The sequence below is a fragment of the Solea solea genome, chromosome 16, assembly GCF_958295425.1.
Source record: "Solea solea chromosome 16, fSolSol10.1, whole genome shotgun sequence".
NCBI lineage: Eukaryota > Metazoa > Chordata > Actinopteri > Pleuronectiformes > Soleidae > Solea > Solea solea.
The window spans coordinates 6,853,129-6,872,941 of record NC_081149.1 but is presented as its reverse complement, the minus strand read 5'-3'; the positions used below and the strand labels follow the sequence as shown (position 1 = coordinate 6,872,941).

General features: G+C 41.4%; 2 protein-coding genes across 4 annotated transcripts; one reads left to right on the top strand and one right to left on the bottom strand.

The window, feature by feature from the left end:
- Positions 1 to 1,074: 1,074 nt before the first annotated feature.
- On the top strand, positions 1,075 to 13,901 carry dnmt1 (DNA (cytosine-5-)-methyltransferase 1). 2 transcript variants are annotated; one of them, XM_058653906.1, is made up of 35 exons: positions 1,075 to 1,294; positions 1,706 to 1,742; positions 2,667 to 2,774; positions 2,871 to 3,111; positions 3,218 to 3,290; positions 3,704 to 3,809; positions 3,894 to 3,934; positions 4,032 to 4,086; positions 4,176 to 4,259; positions 4,354 to 4,463; positions 4,551 to 4,669; positions 4,755 to 4,847; positions 4,931 to 5,082; positions 5,481 to 5,668; positions 6,114 to 6,128; positions 7,084 to 7,264; positions 7,346 to 7,443; positions 8,038 to 8,185; positions 8,274 to 8,389; positions 8,481 to 8,682; positions 8,807 to 8,940; positions 9,353 to 9,532; positions 9,618 to 9,842; positions 9,927 to 10,119; positions 10,231 to 10,321; positions 10,671 to 10,811; positions 10,901 to 11,183; positions 11,274 to 11,415; positions 11,617 to 11,783; positions 11,868 to 12,045; positions 12,205 to 12,400; positions 12,490 to 12,653; positions 12,773 to 12,889; positions 13,411 to 13,501; positions 13,596 to 13,901. In XM_058653906.1, the coding sequence occupies exons 1-35, from the start codon at positions 1,248 to 1,250 to the stop codon at positions 13,631 to 13,633; spliced, it is 4,554 nt and encodes a 1,517-aa protein (XP_058509889.1). In that variant the 5' UTR covers positions 1,075 to 1,247; the 3' UTR covers positions 13,634 to 13,901. The 2 variants fall into 2 exon arrangements, with proteins under 2 accessions (XP_058509889.1, XP_058509891.1); XM_058653908.1 differs by lacking the exon at positions 6,114 to 6,128.
- An 815-nt stretch (positions 13,902 to 14,716) lies between these two features.
- On the bottom strand, positions 14,717 to 19,813 carry eif3g (eukaryotic translation initiation factor 3, subunit G). 2 transcript variants are annotated; one of them, XM_058652489.1, is made up of 10 exons: positions 19,703 to 19,813; positions 19,563 to 19,609; positions 19,068 to 19,159; positions 17,105 to 17,164; positions 16,915 to 17,019; positions 16,632 to 16,827; positions 16,210 to 16,323; positions 15,131 to 15,267; positions 14,911 to 15,017; positions 14,717 to 14,833 (listed from the first exon to the last, which is right to left on the bottom strand). In XM_058652489.1, exons 1-10 carry the CDS (start codon positions 19,723 to 19,725, stop codon positions 14,818 to 14,820), a joined length of 897 nt encoding a protein of 298 aa, XP_058508472.1. In that variant the 5' UTR covers positions 19,726 to 19,813; the 3' UTR covers positions 14,717 to 14,817. The 2 variants fall into 2 exon arrangements, with proteins under 2 accessions (XP_058508472.1, XP_058508473.1); XM_058652490.1 differs by having other exon boundaries at positions 16,216 to 16,323.

Here is a 19,813-nt window from a genome sequence, read left to right as displayed (position 1 = left end):
TATAGGTTGCATTATGTTCTTAATAGTGTAATTATTTTATCTTCTTATCCCAGGTTTTGGTGTTTGTTTTTTTATTACTTGTTAATAATTTTTCTATTGTTATGTTTTCTGTGTGATACCTTTTTAATGTTTAATTTAATTAGTGTTATTTAGCTTTCATTTATTTTGACATTTGGTATTCTGGTATAAATTTTGCCATAGTGGTGTCTCGGTTCTATTCCTGAGTCAATGCAATTTAAAAATAACTGTTTTTAATGGTGCTATATAAATAAATTATATTTTTATTAGAAGCAATTGTAGTAGTAATAGTATATACCCAGTTGCTATAACCATAACTAAAGATAGTACATACTGTATCAGTATTAGGAATGCAAATAACGATTATTTTCAGAAATGAGAGAGAAAGTGATATAATTATTTAATTAAATAACTCAAAATGACTTTATTTATGCACACTCTTAAAACAAAACAAACAAAACCAGAAGCAAATGTTACATTTTCACAGATAACGCTGAAAGCTGGAAATATTGGATATAGTGGCTTCTAAAAGGATCGTTAATAGAAAATAGTTCTGACTCATGTTCTGTCTATCAGCTCTAATCTACACGGAGGAGGAAGATTTACAGCCAAAAATCATAATACTACACATGCCAGGGACACTGGGACTGAGTCATATACAACAGCCACGTCACTAACATGACTGCTAATATAAACTATTTGATACTTTCATTCAAATCTGCGGATAAGTGGGTGCAAACGTTTCGCTAATATCGCTCATTAGTAAACAACACTCGTATCGCTTCCGCTTGGTCAGGCGTCAACAACATCTGCCAAACAGCAGGGGTGCGTCGGCCTGGTAGTTCTTTTATTGCAAGATCAATCTTTTGTGAATAAAAGTATATCTGTGTTGTGTTTTGTATGCAAGGAATCGTGGTAATGTGTGTTTTAGGAGGTCGACTGGTGCATTTATTTTGGACATTATAAGCCGCAGGGTGAAGGCGTCTCCCCTACAGATCGCTGGAGTGGTACATTCCACAACACCCGGGTTTCCGCGCGAAAAGACGGCCCGCGCGCCCGAATCGCTCTTATATTGCATTCGTCGCGAGCTGCAGCACGAGTAGAGAGGCAGTGACGGTTGAGCCGCGCTGTCAGCCGGTTTTAACGAGTTTTTAAATTTAAAAAAACAGCACGGGTTTTAAATCTCCTTTGTTTTTTTCCCCCCCAACGTCCAGCGAAGCTGTTGAGCCATGCCAGCCAGGACCTCCGTGTCGCTACCCGAGGATGTCAAGCGAAGGTAACGCCAGTAACCCGGTGCTAATAACAGTCCGTTTAGCATGGATGCTGCGTGTTGGCTGACAGTCCGGGCAGTGAAACCCGCCGCCTCTCGCTTGTTCCGGTTGTCATGTACCATGTTTGTGTAATGTTAGCACTTGCAACTAGCGGGTAGCTTGTTGTCACAGGACAGCGGAGTTAGCCCGCCCCCACCGCACACACACCGTTAGCCAGCTAGCTTCCTAGCCTGTCAATGGATGGAGCAGCGTGAGATTTGGCGCCACTCAGGAAGTTTTACTGCCCGGAGTGTTGTGTTTTCTCCGCTATCACTGCCTTTATCTCCGCCCCCCCGCAGGGTTGAGTGTGTTCGTGGATGTTTTGACATGTGAGATATTTAACCGCAGCTTTGTTTGGGCTCGTTCTTTGTTCACAGGCTGCAGGTGCTGGATGAGGATGGAGTTTCAGAAGAGGTGAGTTCTAATGTTTGTTTGTGTGTCTACCCTCCTCCATGCATTCTCCACAGGTGTTTCTCCAGGTGCTCAATCATTATTAATTGCTGTGTGTCGCCACTGGTCATCATGGCAGGTTCTACGGCTGAACAATTAATAGCTATGTGATCGAAATCGCAATACAGCCTACTGCAATTTTCAAATCGGAGACAAAATGTGTCAGAATATCATTTTGGATTAATTATTGTGTTGGTCTTATTCTACTGACTAAAGAGAACGTCATTTTTTTTCCACATAACTGAATATATATATATATATATATATATATATATATATATTCTCATGTTTCTACAATGTAAATTAGAATAAAGATGTAAAAATGACCAATCCCTATGATATTGTGAATCATATTGCAATTCGAAATCAAAAGTCTCCCAAACATGAAAATTACGTTTAAATTAATTTTTCAAATAGAGCAAAGAACCCATAATATCTTCACTTTTTGAAGCTTAAAAATCAGAAAGCTTATTTTAACTTTTACAAAGAAACATTATAATAGTTGATTCATTTGCAATCAATTAGTCATTGTAGCCCTGCTCAATTAAGGCTTGGTCCAAAAAAAATCTTAGAAGTCAAAGTAGATGTGTTGGAGCCAAAATTATTAAACTTTTAAATGTTTAGTTACTTCCTCTGATTTTAAACTGAATATATACCAGTGTGGATTAAAATTTCTATAAATGGCTACAAATGTATCATGTAAACAACAATCATGCAGACTTATTTAGATCAGTTTTACAAAATGCATTAAAACATTCAGTTAATGTGAGGAAATAAAGGAGTTTTGACATTTTCACAACTGTTTTGTTTTTGTCTACAAGCAGCATCTCAAAAGGACAGTCAACCTGTTATAATATAAAGCACATGGTTTCTATAACTCTTTTTCAGGATCACGTCAAAGAGAAGCTCCGGTTGGTTCAGGACTTCCTGCATGTTGATGCTCAGGACCAGCTGAGCAGCCTGGAGAAAGAGATGAAAAGTTCAGAGATCTCCATGGTTAGCCTTGACTCTTTCAGATGTCTGAATAATCACCCCCTCCCACAACTTCACCGCTCATTATTTCACCTTTTTTGTGTTGTCTCCTTCTCTCAGGAGGTGTACATCTCTAAAGTGAAAGCCTTGCTAGGGAAAGAGCTCAGTCTTGAAAATGGCTCCCACAGCGACGGCGTGGAGCAGAATGGAAAGACAAACGGCTTCACAAACGGCTCCCACAAAGACGAGGACGGTGAAGAGGTAACCATGGATGTGCAGGAGGAAGAGGAGGCCGTCAAGTCACCGACCGCTCCTAAAGGGAAGGGTGGGCGCAGGAGCAAGGCCAATTCTGACACTAAAAGTCAGTCTGAGATCTGTTATTTTACTTTAAATGAATCCATGTAAAAACTGAGATGCTTTAATGGTTTGCAAAAGATACATTTACTATATTGTGTTTGGGTTTTTAGAGTCTCCAGCCAGCACCAGAGTTACAAGAAACAGTGGGAAACAGCCAACCATCTTGTCAATGTTCTCCAAAGTGTACGTATATGCTTTAATTTCCCATTTAATACTTTTAGCAGATTGAAAAACAATTCTTTAAAATATAAAATGGAGCCTGGATACAAGACCCGAGCAGATCGGGACCCTGAAAGTCCATAAATTGTCGGGTTTGGTCAATCAATCTTGGTCAAATCTGACGTGCTTATTTTAGTGAAACATTAAAAGAGAGCCACCTGAAACCACCCCATTTTGCTCTAATTGCGTTGTGTGAAATACGGTGTAAACATTTAATAAATAAATGTATAATAATTACAAACTGATTTAACTGACCTAATGTGAGGTTTACTGTTTTATCCTTTTCCTCCACAACTCAAAATTGACCATGATGGTAAATCTGATATTATACTCGTAATTGCAGGTGATGACAAGTAATGTTTGTTTTTTTCCTGCAGTCAAAAGCGTAAGTCTGACGACTTGAATATAGAATCTACAAATGGACAAAATGAACCGAAGAAAGAGAAGGAGAACGAGAAGGAGGAGGAAGTGGAAGCTGAGGAGGTGAAGCACTATATTTTCTACTGGTGAGTTTTACCCATTGCCACAGTCTTTCACTCTGTCTGACACTGTTTTAATTGGTTGTAGTCTCGGGAGGAGAAACGTCTCAAAGTGGAATCTGATGAAACGTAAGTCTTTTCTTTCCTTTTTTTTTCCATCTGATCATTAATGATGCATGGTCGGGGTGAACTCATGGGAATAAACTAACACTTTATTTTCTTCCAGTGCTGCTCCAGAGGAATCAAAGACTGATGTTACAAAGACCGTTTCAGCTGCAAAGGTAACAAATTAGCTCTTATAGCTTAAATATCACATCGTTAAAGCATATATATAAAAAAAAAGTCACCTTTTCATTTGTTCTGTTTATAGCCACCACCACCAAAATGTCCAGACTGCAGACAATACTTGGATGATTCGGATCTTAAATTTTTTCAAGGGGATCCTGACAATGCGGTGAGAACTGCCAAGTTTCCTTTTTATTTTAAAGTCAACCTGTTTTCACCTGTTTTGAATGTGAAATCTGGAATATTCTCCTGTGCATTTTCAGCTGGACGAACCAGAGATGTTGACGGACGAGCGCCTCTCCTTGTTCGATTCCAACGAGGATGGATTTGAGAGTTATGAGGATCTGCCGCAGCACAAGATCACAAACTTCAGGTAAACTTTGCAGAATTTAGGGTGTAAAACATTTTTTTTTAAACTTATTTTTGCATCACCATTATAAAAACTTGTCTTGTATTGCAGTGTGTACGATAAGCGTGGCCACCTCTGTCCATTCGACTCTGGACTGATTGAAAAGAATGTGGAGCTCTACTTCAGCTGTGTGGTCAAACCCATCTATGATGACAACCCCTGCTTGGATGGTATGAACGACCACAATTTTAGGAATGAATATTGTTGGGTTATTGTTTTTAATCCTCTACAAGTACAGATATTTTATTTGTCCAGGCGGTGTCCCTGCAAAGAAACTTGGACCCATCAATGCCTGGTGGATCACAGGGTTTGATGGAGGAGAAAAGGCTTTAATTGGCTTCACCACAGGTAGTAAAAATGATTTTGTAATTTAACTTCATTTAAGTTAGTTTTTGTGCACACTGTACTTAGAGTTGATATCCTTCTTGCAGCTTTTGCTGATTACATCCTAATGGATCCCAGTGAGGAGTACGGCCCCATCTTTGCTCTGATGCAAGAGAAGATCTACATGAGCAAGATCGTGGTGGAGTTCCTCCAGAAGAATCGTGACGCTACTTATGAGGACCTTCTTAACAAGATTGAGGTGAGGATTCGTGTCATTGGAGTTGGATTTTTCTGCAGGATTTGGAATCAAACTGAACAAGGCAATCAGAGGGTGAAGTAACAAGGCCTCTGATTGCCGTTGATGGAGGTCCTGTAGTAGTGGAAATCTATACCAAACCATGTAGAGTCGAGCTGAGGCATGCTGGGACTGTATAGTGGAAAAGTGCCTAAAATCTTATTGTAACTGAAGGAGTTATTGGGTTTTTTCATGAGTGAGAGTTGGGGTTTACTTCCTGTCCCCCTCCATATATCACCTTATGAATGAGTCGGTGACAAATGGCAGAGGGGAACGCCTCTCTGAGGTTTGGCTTTTGATTGGGGGTGGGTTGAGATGTTTCTCCTAGATTTACTGTGTGCTTTTCCTCTCCCCGTCCTCAGACAACAGTGCCTCCCGCTGGACTTAACTTCAACTGCTTCACCGAGGACACACTGCTGCGTCACGCCCAGTTTGTGGTGGAGCAGGTGGAGAGCTACGACGAGGCCGGTGACTCTGACGAGCAGCCCATCATCGTCACTCCCTGTATGAGAGACCTGATCAAGCTGGCAGGAGTCACTCTAGGGAAGAGGTACGGCTCAGTGTTGACCTTTAGGTCAAGGTTTAATTTCCTTTTCTTCTTTTTTTGAGTAATTTTAAGTTTTTAAGAAAGTACAGTACACAGGTTTATGCCATTATCATCACATCAGCTGAAGTTACTAACAGTTAAGAGTAAGGCAGATTCGTTCTTGTTTTAAAGTGCGTGTAAACCTACATTTGCTTTACACGCACTTTAATAAACATTCTAAGAACTTAATGCATGTATTGATTTGTTTAAACACACTCGGTAGGCTTTCTGTAGTGACTGCAGGTCAAAATGGTCATGTTGCATATTCAACTTGGCTCCACACAAAGCTTTGGCAGCAGCTTCTTTCCCCTCACTGATGCTCTGGGATTTTATTTTTGCATTTTATTCTTGTTTTTCTGCTCCTTGTTTTCCCTGATGTCTAACATTCCTTTGACATTTCCTAATGCAGCATGCTGCTGTACTGGTAGGTGGGCCTTGTTGTGAAGAATGCATCCTTAGTTTGTATGGTGGTGTGTTTGAGAGCTTCATGAACAAAAAGCAGCGCACCAGAGTTCACGATAGAACTGTATTTATGCGTTTCCTTTTTTAACTGTAGTTTATTTTGGCTTGACCACACAGTGCTAAGGGTTCACAAGTTAATTTGACTATATGTATTGTATTGGTCAACACTAATGTCGGTAAGATAGTGATATCTTAACTTGTTTGACAAGATCCTGATCAGTTCACCTGCACTATTAAGTCCTGTGAAATGGACTGTACCAATCCCTAAAGAATAAATGGACATGATAATGACCAGATTGGCCTCTGCAGACGATCGTGGGGTATATTTTCATCAACCCAGATTATTTATCCGGTCAAATGATTCTGTGGTTTCAGAGGTTCACAGTTTTATGTCCACAGCTTGATCATAGTGTCCACAATTTTGAACTCTAAATATCAAACCTGTCAATCTGTCGGGTGCCTTTTATCCAGTGGTGAAATCAGAACTGGTTGAATAGTAAGCTTTTATAAAGTTGCTGACAATTCACCTCCTTTTCCTGTAATCACTCCTTAAATGCTTTCTGTTCGGATTTGAAAATGCCAGCATGTGGCAGACATGACTTTTCCTGAGATCTAATATTGAAGCTTATTAATAAAATTAATAAAATAAATAAAAATAAATAACTTTTTTTTTTTTAAATTCGTCTCCGTTTTCTCTGCAGACGAGACTGCTCACTGGCCACTTGCGTCTAACGGGAACTCTGCACTGTACATGTTGTGTGTTTGCTTGTTTCACACGTTGCATGGCCTGATGCTGTGGTGGTGGTGTGTTGAAGGCCAGAGGCTTCTTCTTAATGCCATCGCTCCACTTTCCATCAGGTGTGTTTGTACCAAACCATGCAGACTTCTCTCCTGAAAGCAAACTTTTTTTCCGACAGGAGAGCCGCCAGGCGACAGGCCATTCGTCACCCGACGAAGATAGAGAAGGACAATAAAGGGCCGACCAAAGCCACCACCACCACACTGGTCTACCAGATCTTTGACACCTTCTTCTCTGACCAGATTGAGCAGAATGATAAAGAGGGTGGACTGAAGAGACAGCGCTGTGGGGTTTGTGAGGTGAGTGAAACGGAGGCGCAACTTTTCTTTTTATTTATTATTCTGAATCTATATTTATTTTTATTTTTCCTCCATCTTCAGGTTTGCCAGTCTCCTGATTGTGGCAAATGTGCAGCCTGCAAGGACATGATCAAATTTGGAGGAAGTGGCAAAAGTAAACAAGCTTGCAAGCAAAGGAGGTGAGCGTCTCTCAGCGTGTTGATCCCTTAGGTAACACTGATGATGATCTGACCACAGATTCTGGGTATTATTTACACAAGTGGTTCCCAATGTATTTATTTCATATCTCATTTTATAAAAACCCAAACTTGAAGTCATGAGACCTGTACGAAGTCTTGGTAAAACTCAGCATTTTGAAAAATCCCAAGGCGCCTTGTCATTCCTTCCTATTGCGAAACAAAACATGACAAATGTAAGTGTACTCGTTGAGTGTTTTTCTTCTAGTAAAGGGGAATTGTTCAATATTAAATCTGCCAATGGAACACAAAGCAAATGAAGAGCTTCAGAAACCTCTGCACGTTTCCTGGATGCAGTCTGGACAAATAATGCTACTTTAAGACAGATGTACAACACATTACTTACCAAAGTACTGTTAAAACACATGTGTTGCACAGCAGAAACGTGGCTCTTTCTCACAGAAGTTGGAAACTGCTGCTCTCAGCCAAAATATACAGGGATGGATTTTTAATGCTGGTCCATTTGTTGAATTAAAACATGAAACCAAGCACAGGACTAAAGATTATGCAGCACTAACTATACGTTCCTCTGTTCAGATGCCCAAACCTTGCCGTGAAGGAGGCTGAGGATGACGAGAACATCGAAGAGGAAGATGTTCCAGTGGAGAAGAGCAAGAAGGTTTCTCAAGCCAAGAGGAAGAAACAGACCCAGATCAAACTGACCTGGATTGGGGAGCCCGTTAAGGTACGTGTCCAACCCCCTCTCCCCTTCTCCTGTCAATCATGGGACTTGGGCTGTACCAGTATTTAAAATGTCTCCTCCTGTTCATCAGACTGAAGGAAAGAAGCAGTTCTACACAAAGGTGTCTGTGAATGAAGAAGTGCTGGAGTTGGGAGACTGTGTCTCTGTTTCATCCGAGGATCCGTCCACTCCTCTGTATCTGGCGAGGTGTGTCATCATTCAGAGACGACGCAGGTGTTGTGTTGTGATGAAATATTTTGCGTGGGTCTAATGAGACGGAACTTCTCCTCCTGTTCAGGATCACGTCACTGTGGGAGGACTCCAGAGGAAAGATGTTCCACGCCCACTGGTTCTTTCGTGGGATTCACACCGTGCTGGGAGAGAGCTCCGATCCACTGGAGCTCGTCATGGTGGACGAATGTGAAGACATGACGCTCAACTACATCCAGGGCAAAGTCAACGTCACGTACAGGCGCCCGTCCAACAACTGGTTCATGGAGGTAAGTGATCATGGACCACAGGGATCTGCTTCATACTCTGTATGTACAAAATCCAGAATTTAGGACACGGTCTACTTGCCTAAATCCAGACTTTTAATCTCATTGTTCCTTTTTTGTGTGTCAGGGTGGAATGGACAAGGAAATCAAGGTGATCGAAGACGATGGGAAGAGTTTTTTCTATCAGTTCTGGTACGACAGGGACTATGCTCGCTTTGAGACTCCACCTACAATCCCTCCAACACAGGACTGCAAGTTCAAGTGAGCGCCGTTCACAAATTTGATTAGAGCTGCAACTAACGATTATTTTCGTTAATCTGACGAATATATTCTCCATTAATTGTTTGGTGTTCAGAATATGAGAAAACCTCAAATGTTGATCAGTGTTCATCAAACGTGGAGATGATGTTCTCAAATTTGTTTTGTCCACAAACCAAAATCATTGACTTTTAATCATTTCTTTGTTATGAAGAAAATATTCACATTTAAGAAGCTTAAACGATCAGAAATCTTGTTTTAATCATGAAAAAAAGCTTCAAACCGATTATTCGATTATCAAAATAGTTGTCGATTCATTAAGTAATCGATGAATCGCTTCAGCTCTAAATTTGATTTAGTAATTTTCTTTGTCTCTGTTTTAACACTTTATGTTTGTGTTTTTGTCTGTCGTCAGATTCTGCGCCAGCTGCTTTCAAATTAAAGAGCGAGAGGAACAGGAAACTCCTCGTGCCTTCGAGCCACTGGAGAGGCAGGACAACGACTCAAAGGCGCTGTATGCTGTGGCCTGCTTTAAGGGCGACCAGTTCAGGGTGGGAGATGGCGTTTACTTGCCTGCGGAAGCGTTTAATTTCACGTGAGTGGAGTTTTGTAATTGCCTCTTACTTGTACGTGGATTAAAAACATTTATGTGACCGGTCTCCTCTGTTCCCTGCTCGCAGTGTGAAGCCAGCCAGTCCAGTGAAGCGCTCCCACAGGAAGGAAGACGTGGATGAGGATCTGTATCCAGAGTATTACAGGAAGTCCTCGGACTACATCAAGGGGTCAAACCAGGACGCTCCGGAGCCTTTCCGCATCGGACGCATCAAGGAGATCTTCTGTCACAGACGCAGCAACGGCAAATCCGACACGTCGGAGGTCAAACTGCGACTCTACAAGTTCTACAGGTAATTACTTTAACTGGATTAACTCCGGTGATACGTTTCTAACACGAGGCCGGTCATTAACTTTTCTTATTAAACCTCTTCCAGGCCTGAGAACACGCACAAAGGTGTCAAAGCCAGTTACCACGCAGATATAAACCAGCTGTACTGGAGCGATGAAGAAGTGACGGTCAGCATGTCCGAGGTGCTCGGCCGCTGTCAAGTGGAGTACGGAGAGGACTTGTACGAGTCGGTGCAGGAATATTCCAGTGGTGGACCCGACCGCTTCTATTTCCTGGAGGTACAGTTTTATTGCACTATTGACGATTTAAACAAAAAAGTAGCACATCGAAAACCAAAGAGTCTTGAATTGAAAATCAATGGAACATTTTGTGATTTCTCTCTCACTCAGGCTTATAGTGCAAAAACGAAAAGCTTCGAGGATCCTCCAAATCACGCTCGCTCGGCTGTCCATAAAGGCAAAGGAAAGGGCAAAGGGAAAGGTGAATATTCAAACAAGGGCTGGAACTTTATTGATGATTTTTCTGTCATTTTCTACCAATGACCAGTGATTCCCAAACTTGTTTTCTTTGAAGGGTGTGTTTTTGGGACCTTATTTTATTAAATATTGCTCTTGGTTTTTTTTTTTTCTATTTTCAGTTAATAAATTAGTTCGGTCAACGTGTCGGAAAACTGAAAGATGTTGACGACTTACGAATCTCAAATGTCTTGATTTATCCACAAACCAACAACCAAAGAAACCAATACATATTCACATTTAGGAATTTGGACAAACACTCAGATTGCTGCTACTAAAAATCTTACACCACTGACTCCGTCCTTCTCTACAAGGTAAAGGCAAAGGAAAGTCCTCGGCTGCACAGGAAACACAGGATTCTCAGAACGAACCACAGGCTCCTAAAGTGCCTAAATATCGCACACTGGATGTTTTCTCTGGCTGTGGTGGACTCTCTGAAGGCTTCCACCAGGCTGGTAAATCCTCGTTCTAAAAACCTACAGAAGTTGACATGTGTTGAAACATCTGCAGCTGGTGAAAGTTTTGTTTTTTCCCACACCTACAGGAATCTCCGAGACTCTGTGGGCCATCGAGATGTGGGAGCCTGCAGCTCAGGCGTTCAGACTCAACAACCCCGGCACCACCGTGTTCACCGAGGACTGCAACGTCCTGCTGAAGCTGGTCATGTCCGGAGAGAAGACCAACTCCCTGGGCCAGAAGCTGCCTCTGAGGGGTGACGTGGAGATGCTGTGTGGAGGACCTCCCTGCCAAGGCTTCAGTGGGATGAACCGCTTCAACTCTCGCACTTACTCCAAGTTCAAGAACTCACTTGTGGTCTCCTATCTCAGGTCAGAATCCCTGCAAGCCATGTCCTCCTATAGACCACACTGTGGTCTCTTCTGAATGCACATTAAAATAAGTTGTTTCTCTGCTTGCAGTTACTGCGATTATTATCGACCCAAGTTCTTCCTACTGGAGAACGTGAGGAACTTTGTGTCCTTCAAACGATCCATGGTCCTGAAGCTGACTCTTCGCTGTCTCGTACGCATGGGCTACCAGTGCACTTTCGGTGTCCTTCAGGTGAGTTTTACCAGACTGAGGCTGGTAGAGGCAGTTTTCCACATCCAGGAAATATAACGTTTATCACCATCCCAGCCCTAACAATACAATATGCCTCATACAGTCATTAAGTGAGATAAAATTCCTATCAAGAGAGTGAACCGTAACTGGCAGTTTTCGTGTAATGACTCGTGTCAAATTCTCTACACTGTTCCTCCTCAGGCCGGTCAGTACGGCGTCGCTCAGACTCGCCGCAGAGCCATCATCCTGGCCGCGGCTCCCGGAGAGAAGCTGCCTCGCTACCCCGAGCCTCTGCACGTGTTTGCGCCCAGAGCTTGCTCACTGAGCGTGGCCGTGGATGAGAAGAAATACGTCAGCAATGTCACACGGTAACGTCAAAGGGAAAAAAAAAACCTTTTCCTCACCGGGTCATTAAAAACAGACGTCAGACTAAATGTTCTGTCTCGCCACAGAGGAAACGGCGGAGTCTACAGAACCATCACCGTCCGAGACACCATGTCCGACCTGCCCGAGATCCGCAACGGCGCCGCCTCTCTGGAGATTTCCTACAACGGTGAGCCTCAGTCCTGGTTCCAGAGGCAGTTGAGAGGAACGCAGTATCAGCCGATTCTGCGTGATCACGTCTGCAAGGTGAGATGGACGTTCTGGGAAAATCTATCTTGTAACTGAGTAAAAGAAACCAAAATATCAGCAGTTACGCCTGGCCCTACTTATAAAATGGTGTAAAAAAAAAAAAAAAAAAAAAATCTACCCTTTTGTATTAAATGGCATGTGACCTTTTGACCTCAGGACATGAGCGCTCTGGTGGAGGCTCGTATGCGTCACATCCCTCTGGCTCCAGGCTCGGACTGGAGGGACCTGCCCAACATGGAGGTCCGGCTGAAAGACGGCACCATGACCAAGAAGCTGCGCTACCCACACCCAGACAAAAAGAACGGCCGCAGCAGCACCGGGGCTCTGCGTGGCGTCTGCTCATGTGCAGGAGGTATGAAGCAGCAGCAGCGTGTGAAGTGATGAATCCTTAACGTTTCTGGAGTGAAAGAGTCAGTAACGGTGGTTTTACGTGTTGTTCAGGGACGCCGTGCGACCCTTCAGACCGGCAGTTTAACACGCTGATCCCCTGGTGTCTGCCTCACACCGGGAACCGCCACAATCACTGGGCTGGACTCTACGGCCGACTGGAGTGGGACGGTTTCTTCAGCACGACGGTCACCAATCCCGAGCCCATGGGCAAACAGGTGCGTCCACTTTTTCTTCTTCTTTTTTTTTTTTTTTGTCACGGTAAATCATCATCTTTATGTCTCTGAACCAGCGACGCCCCCTCTAACATCTAACATGTCTGATAACTGTGTTCCAGGGCCGCGTCCTGCACGCTGAGCAGCACAGAGTGGTCAGTGTGAGGGAGTGCGCTCGCTCTCAGGGTTTCCCCGACACCTACCGCTTCTTTGGGAATATCCTGGACAAACACAGACAGGTACAACTTTAAAATTTACATTTGGACAGTTTCACGGTATAAAATGTTGTTTTTTTTTATTATTAATGAATAAGTGCTTCATTTGTCTGTTAATGTAACTACATACAGTCTTGTTGCACTCGGATGTCTTTTCTGGACTAAATGATAATTCCTAGTTACTGCTTCAGCAAAGTCCAAAGCATTCCGTTTTTCCAAACACTGGAATTTCATAAACCGCAAGACCAATGTTTTTCATGCAGCAATCTTGCGGCACATGGAAAAATTCATTAAAGAAAATAGGCTGGTTTTCGGGATGAGTGGGTTTAATCTGGATTCTAGCCCAGCCCTAGAATCCAGATTACATTTGCACTCAAACTTGTCACAAACTGCTCGTCTTTGTTTAAAAGATCAAATTGGGAACACGATGGAGACATGATGGTTTTCCCCTTGAAGTAACAATAACGTTTTGCATAATAACTGAAATAACTAATGATGTCACAGATTAGTGTTAACAGATTATTTTTCTTGTCGTCTGGACCCAGGTTGGAAATGCGGTGCCGCCTCCTCTCTCCAGAGCCATTGGTCTGGAGATAAAGAAGTGCGTCTTGGAGAGAATAAAGGAAGAATCATCAGGTAACTTTAGCCTCAAGTCAGTGATGTAGATTTTGTTTTCACGCACCGACAGAAGTCCTTAAACAAATGTTTTTTTTAATTTCTCCCCCCACAGACGAAATCAAACAGGAGAAGATGGAGGTCTCTGATTAGTCGTTATCGTCCCAGTTAAGAATCGGTTCCACAGATCCTGACGTTGATGTGTTGGGATGAGAATCCTCTTTTTAAAAAAAGGTTTTTTTTTTTTTTTTAACGGTGTCACTGAGTGGCCACCGTGGACATTCCGTGCCGTTGTTGTTCCACGTCGTTTTAAATGTGCTTTTAATCATGTCGTTTGGAAAAATGTTCACCTAATGTGGAATAAATTGTATGTAGTTTTTTATATGTAATATTTCAAATAAAGCTCTTATGAATTTGACAACGTGTGAATTTGACTGATAATGGCACAGTACTGGGTTTGTACAATCGTGGTCTGGAATGTTACATCTTTTTTTTAAAAAGGTGCACTAAAACGTGGATGTGTCCAATTCCTGTTTAAGTAGAAATGTACTCACTGATGTCACAAAAACCCTCACTTGGATAATGTCTTAAACGGCAAAAGTGTTAAAAAAAAAAAAAATCTGTCAATCACATAACATGAACATAAATCTAACATCTCAGTGACAATACAACAGATCAGGATGAATTGTCATTAATTTATAATAACGTTCTATACCAGCGGTCTGCAACATTCAGTATTCAAAGAGCCATTTTGTCCCTTCACCCAAATAAATTACATGACTTTTTACCTCTTTGAAATAAATCTTTTGGATTTTACAGAGTTCATGCTTGAGAACCTGCTTCATATAAGTGGCTGGGAACGTTTATCCCACATTTTGTCACGTTCTGGATCAGAACTCTGAGTGACTCATTTTAGTGGACAAAATATAAATCTCTTTCATTGAACGTCTTAATCCCAAAAAATAAAGTGTTCACCTAATTATCTTAAAAATTAAGATAAATGTATTATCAAAGCTCCAGGAGCCACTGCAGAGGCCTGTTCTATAGCGTAAGAAATAGTGACATCTGCTGGTGAGACTGCAAATTCTTCTTCTATAAATTGGCAAGTTTGTCTTATTTTTCCCTCATTTTAAGGCACATTACTGTCTGAAAGTGGCTGCAGATGCACAAAATAAACTTGGCTAAAAAAGTAAGGAAATTTGTCAACTACCAGGAAAAAAACACCTCAACAAGAACTGTGACAACAATTTGCTTTATTTTGTTTAGATAACAGCCATATTTTACCACCACTGACAATTAAATGTGGCATCATCTTTGAATTTCTTCTGGTGGATTCCTCAGTTGTTTGACGGCCTGAAAACAAAAAAAAAAACACCGTGAGTAAAAACATTAATGAATTAACGTCTGCAATGATGTGAAATTAAACTTACTTGGCCCATTCAACGTTGAGAATAAGATGATCGTAACCAAATCCTGACACTCCCTGGATGGCCCTGGACGCGTCCTCGCGACGATGGAAACTGATGAAGGCAAAGCCCTGAAGACGGCAGAAGAAAAATAAACTTCATCTAGCAGCAAAAATGATGCTGTAATGATTTAAATAATCCGTCTTCTTCCATTTTTAACATTAAATGTGAAGGTTTTTCTGACCTTGGACTGTCCAGTGTTCTTGTCCTTGGCCAGATAGATCCTGGAGATGGAGCCAAACGGTCTGAAGAGCTCCTGCAGATCCGTCTCGCGGGTGTCCTCCGACAGGTTGGTCACGCGGATGGTGGCGTTGTCGTCAGCTGTTGGGAGACAAACACTCGTTCATACTGTGTTTGTGGAAGATTTGGTGGAATATATATTTGACTCAGCTGTCTGTAAAGAGAACTCTGAATGGAAGTCTTCCATGGAAGATATTTTCTTCATTTCTTTGCTCTGGATAACAAATAATCATTAAAAGTCAATCATTTTGGTTTGTGGACAAAACAAGACATTTGAGAACATCATCATTTCCAGGTTTGACGAGACACCGATCAACATTTTTTTATGGTTTTCTGATATTTTATGGACCAAACGATTCATCGATTAATCGAGAAAATAATCGACCGATTAATCGATTATGAAAATAATCGTTAGTTGCGGTTCTAGACTTAAACATGTTTTACGTTTAATACGTCGATAGAAATGTAGATTTAAATGTCCTAATTTGTCTAAAGTGTCTTTTCCATACACGATGCATTTTAAGTCCTGAGAGAGTTGGATCCTTTTCCACAGCAGCCATTTTCAAACGCACAGGTGTAAATAATCCCAGCCATCGTTCATGTGATCACTATCACCTGTGGTTACAATGTGCCGCTGTGCAAAGAGAGACTGTCGCAGAGAACAAGTGAAGTCGCTATAAACAAACAGCGGTTTGAGGGAAGTGAAAAGAGCTCGGACGTCGACCGGCTGGACATCAAAACATCCGTTAAATGTGAGTTTTCAACTGTTTTCATTGTCGTATGGCGGTAAATGAAGAGTCCACGGATGTGACGACTAAATTAATCAGCCACTATGTTAGTAATCGGTTTGAGTTTTTCGATTTTTCAGCTAATTGTCAACATTTTTAATTGAATTCCTGAACTTTTAAATACGGGTTATTTGGTGGAAAATGAACAAACTTCCAAACAGAGCTTTGCCACAACACAGACAAACTGATGTTCAAAATGTAAATGTGCTAGTAAAAAAAGGCTGCGAACACTTACACTCACCCCTCCGGTTCGGCTGCATGGACTCTCCCCGCCTCGTGCTTCCGTCCCTCAGGCTCGGGGGAACGTACTTACCAGTCTTGCTCTGCGCAGGCTGAGCGGGTTCAGGTTCTGTTGGTTATGAGAGAAGAGCAAATAAATCAATATTCTGACCTGTAAATGTGCATTTACAGGAAACATGAATTTTACAAACAAAAAAACCTTTTGTTTAAATGACTAATGACTATTTCTCTACATTAAGTTCACATAAATAGTGCAATTTGTGGTCATTTACATGGATAATTAAGGGTAACGGCAGCAGAGCCACAGTCGCCACTTTGAGATGTTTTTCGTTGTTAAAATAACACATATCGGCCCTCCAATAGCGAGCCAGGCCGATAACTGTCGGACCCTAACAATGTGAATGGTGTGCTGATTACCAGATCCCGCAGGCTTGTCCTTATCTCCGGTGGAGAGCCCCAGCTGTTCGGCCAGCTCTTTCTGCATGGGGCCCAGAGTGTCCTTGTACGGACAGCGAGTGGTCCAGTGGTCGCCTTTACAAATACGACACGACACAATCTTCTGCCCTTTCAGTTTGTTCATGGGATCCTCGTCCTGGTCTTGAGCGTTCAGGTCCTGCGAGAGATAAAGACGCCATTGTCAGTCACAAATACCAGAGTACACGTGTGTGTCGTGTGGACGGGCTCAGAACGGATCCTTCACCTCTTTGCTGGAAATGATCGTCATGTTGACGTCGTCACTGACTGTGGTAGTGGCCACATTAGGACCTGGTGCGTCAAACTCTGAGTTTCCGAATTTCTTCCAGTTCTGAAATGGGAGGAGAAAAAAAATATATAGTCTGATCATTTAAAGCTAATGCAGCTTCAGCTACAGTGAATTTTACAAAACTGACCTTTCTCCTAGCCACAGCTTTGGAGGCCTTTCTCGTCTCGATCTTGAAAGTCCGAACAATCTGTAAGACAAAAAAGAAGCAAACATTTTATCTCGCACAAGCTAAAACGGACGCAACAATCCAATATTTGCAGCTCATTAGAGATGTAACGATATGAAAATTTCATATCACGGTTATCGTGACCAAAATTATCACGGTTATCAATATTATCACGGTATTGTTAGATGTGTTCAAAATGTTCCAAAAGTACTGAACACACACACTGAAATCTTTTAACCAAGTTTTATTTAAAAAAAGATATTTTATATTATATGATTATTATCATTATTATTATTATTATTATTATTATTATTATTAATAATAATAATAATAACAATAATAATTATCATCTGACTGACTGACACACACACACACAGGTCCTCACTCTGTGTCGGATAATAATTAAGTAGCAGCGGTCGTACACAGCATAAAAATTAAATAAAAAAACACAGAAACAAACACATTTTGGTCTGCTACGGTATGTGTCGTCTGCACACTACTCGCTTTCGCGAGACAAACCATGACGTTTCCCACTATTCCGAAATCCCGTTTTTGTTGACTTACTCGCTGAAAAGTTGTGTGTGGTGGTCACGGAGATGGCTCATCATATTGGAAGTGGCTTCGCGGAGATTTTTTTTTTGCATTTTCTGCACAAGGATTGATTGTCTTCAATTAGTTTACCTTCAACATCCTTTAAAAATACAAAATATGTCCAGACTTCTGATCTTACGGGGGGGGGGGGTAATCTCTGGAGCGCAGGTGGCTTCAGCCGTGTTGTCGCTGGACAGACAGTGCAAACTGCGCATGCGCGCCCGCTTGAGCGAGTGCCGTTCAGGTGCTGCTGCTTCTCCAGGAAATGAGCAGTATCACTGTGAGTTTTTCGGTAATCAGTTGCGGTAATCAATCATGGTTTTAACGATAATTAAAATTTGAAACGGTATGATAACCGTCGGGAATTTTACCGCGGTTTATCGTCATACCGGTAATCGTTACATCCCTACAGCTCATGTTGCCAATCTAACAAGTCAGTCCAATGTATTTTAGGTGCAAATGTTAACAACCATACACACGCATGTCTTACGCTGCTTCATTACAACACCAACTGCAAATGTTTACAAAACATTCAGACATATTTTAGAATATAAATATGTATCTTTTGTAAAACATTATACATTAACTGTCAAGAGTACTGAAGTTTTAATATGCGATGATACACCAAAGTACAATCTGAGGGGAGCAGACAAAACAGACCGTATATCTGAGTTTTTCATCGTTCTTTAGATATCATGCTTTGTTTTCGCCCCTCCTGTTAATAATAGGTCACAGTGAATAATAACAATACATGATACACAATATGACGTGTGTGGATTTAAATCCACACAACACTAAGTTAGGTCTGTTTCTCCAATCTGCATACAGTAAGTTATTTGTGTGTATATGTGTGAGTTTATATATATATATATATATATATATATATATACATTTTAATAGAAATGGGGCATTAACTGACAATTACCTACACAAAACAGGTGCTGAAAAATGCTAATTCAGTAAAATAATAGACATTTGAGTGTAAGAAATAACTAGATTGCAATATGGCCTGTTGCAATTTTCAAATCAATCAATAAATATTGTCCTGACATGTAAAAATGTCCTCTTATATAGCAAGTCATAATGCAATCGCAGTCATAATAATCCCAATTAGACATTTATTGCAAGATATCGTTTAGCTCCGTTATTAACAAAGTTTAGAGAACAGAAATGTCCCAATTCAAAAAATAAGTCTCAATTAATGTTAATTCCTTAAAAATTAAATACAACTTTTTAAAAAAACCTTTTCTGCTTCTGGAGTTACATTCATGACAACAAAGACCAATGTCAACACAAGCGACATAATATCAATAATAATAAGAAGTCACATTACCTTGAACTTCTTTCCATCATCTTCGTCTATTTTATAATCTGTGATGGTTTTGATGTTTCCTTTGATAGTTTCTTTGGCGGCAGGTAGAGTCCCTGTAAGAAGACGAGCCATTACAGTCAAATGTCACACAGAAAATTAAGTGCTTCTCTTGTTTTTCGTCAGCAGAAATATTTATTTGGTCTGATGTATGTGACGTCACATCACTACACACTTTAACGGCATTATATACACCGTTAGCACCAGGCTAACTAGCTCTGACATAGCAGACTGACATCTGACAGCCTTTTTAATCAATAACTCGCCAATTAATTTCAGTCACTTAACTACATTTTAATTTAAAATCTAAATTATTACATGATAAGAGTATTTAGCTCCGGTGATTAGCCCCGGTAACCACGTGGACGTGAAAGCCGCTTTGCCGGCCTCAACTCCGGGCAACTCACTAACGACGGTGCTCGCGTTTGCTAAAGAAGCTAACTGGCTCTTTTTCTTTACCTTCGTCTCCCTCCTCCTCGACTTGGTCTGCCCAGCTGGGCTTCGAGCTGTGGGACAAAGGGACATAGTGAGAAACACAAGCCCGATAAAACACCGCAAATGTGAATTTAGATGGTTTAAGGTGTTTTAATAAAACTCACTCGTCGTATTCCATCGACGGCATCCTCTCGCCTAGCTTAGCTCCAGGGCCGGAAAGAGCGGACCGGTATCTTTTGACGCGCCACCACACGCTTCCGGTCTATACACTTCGC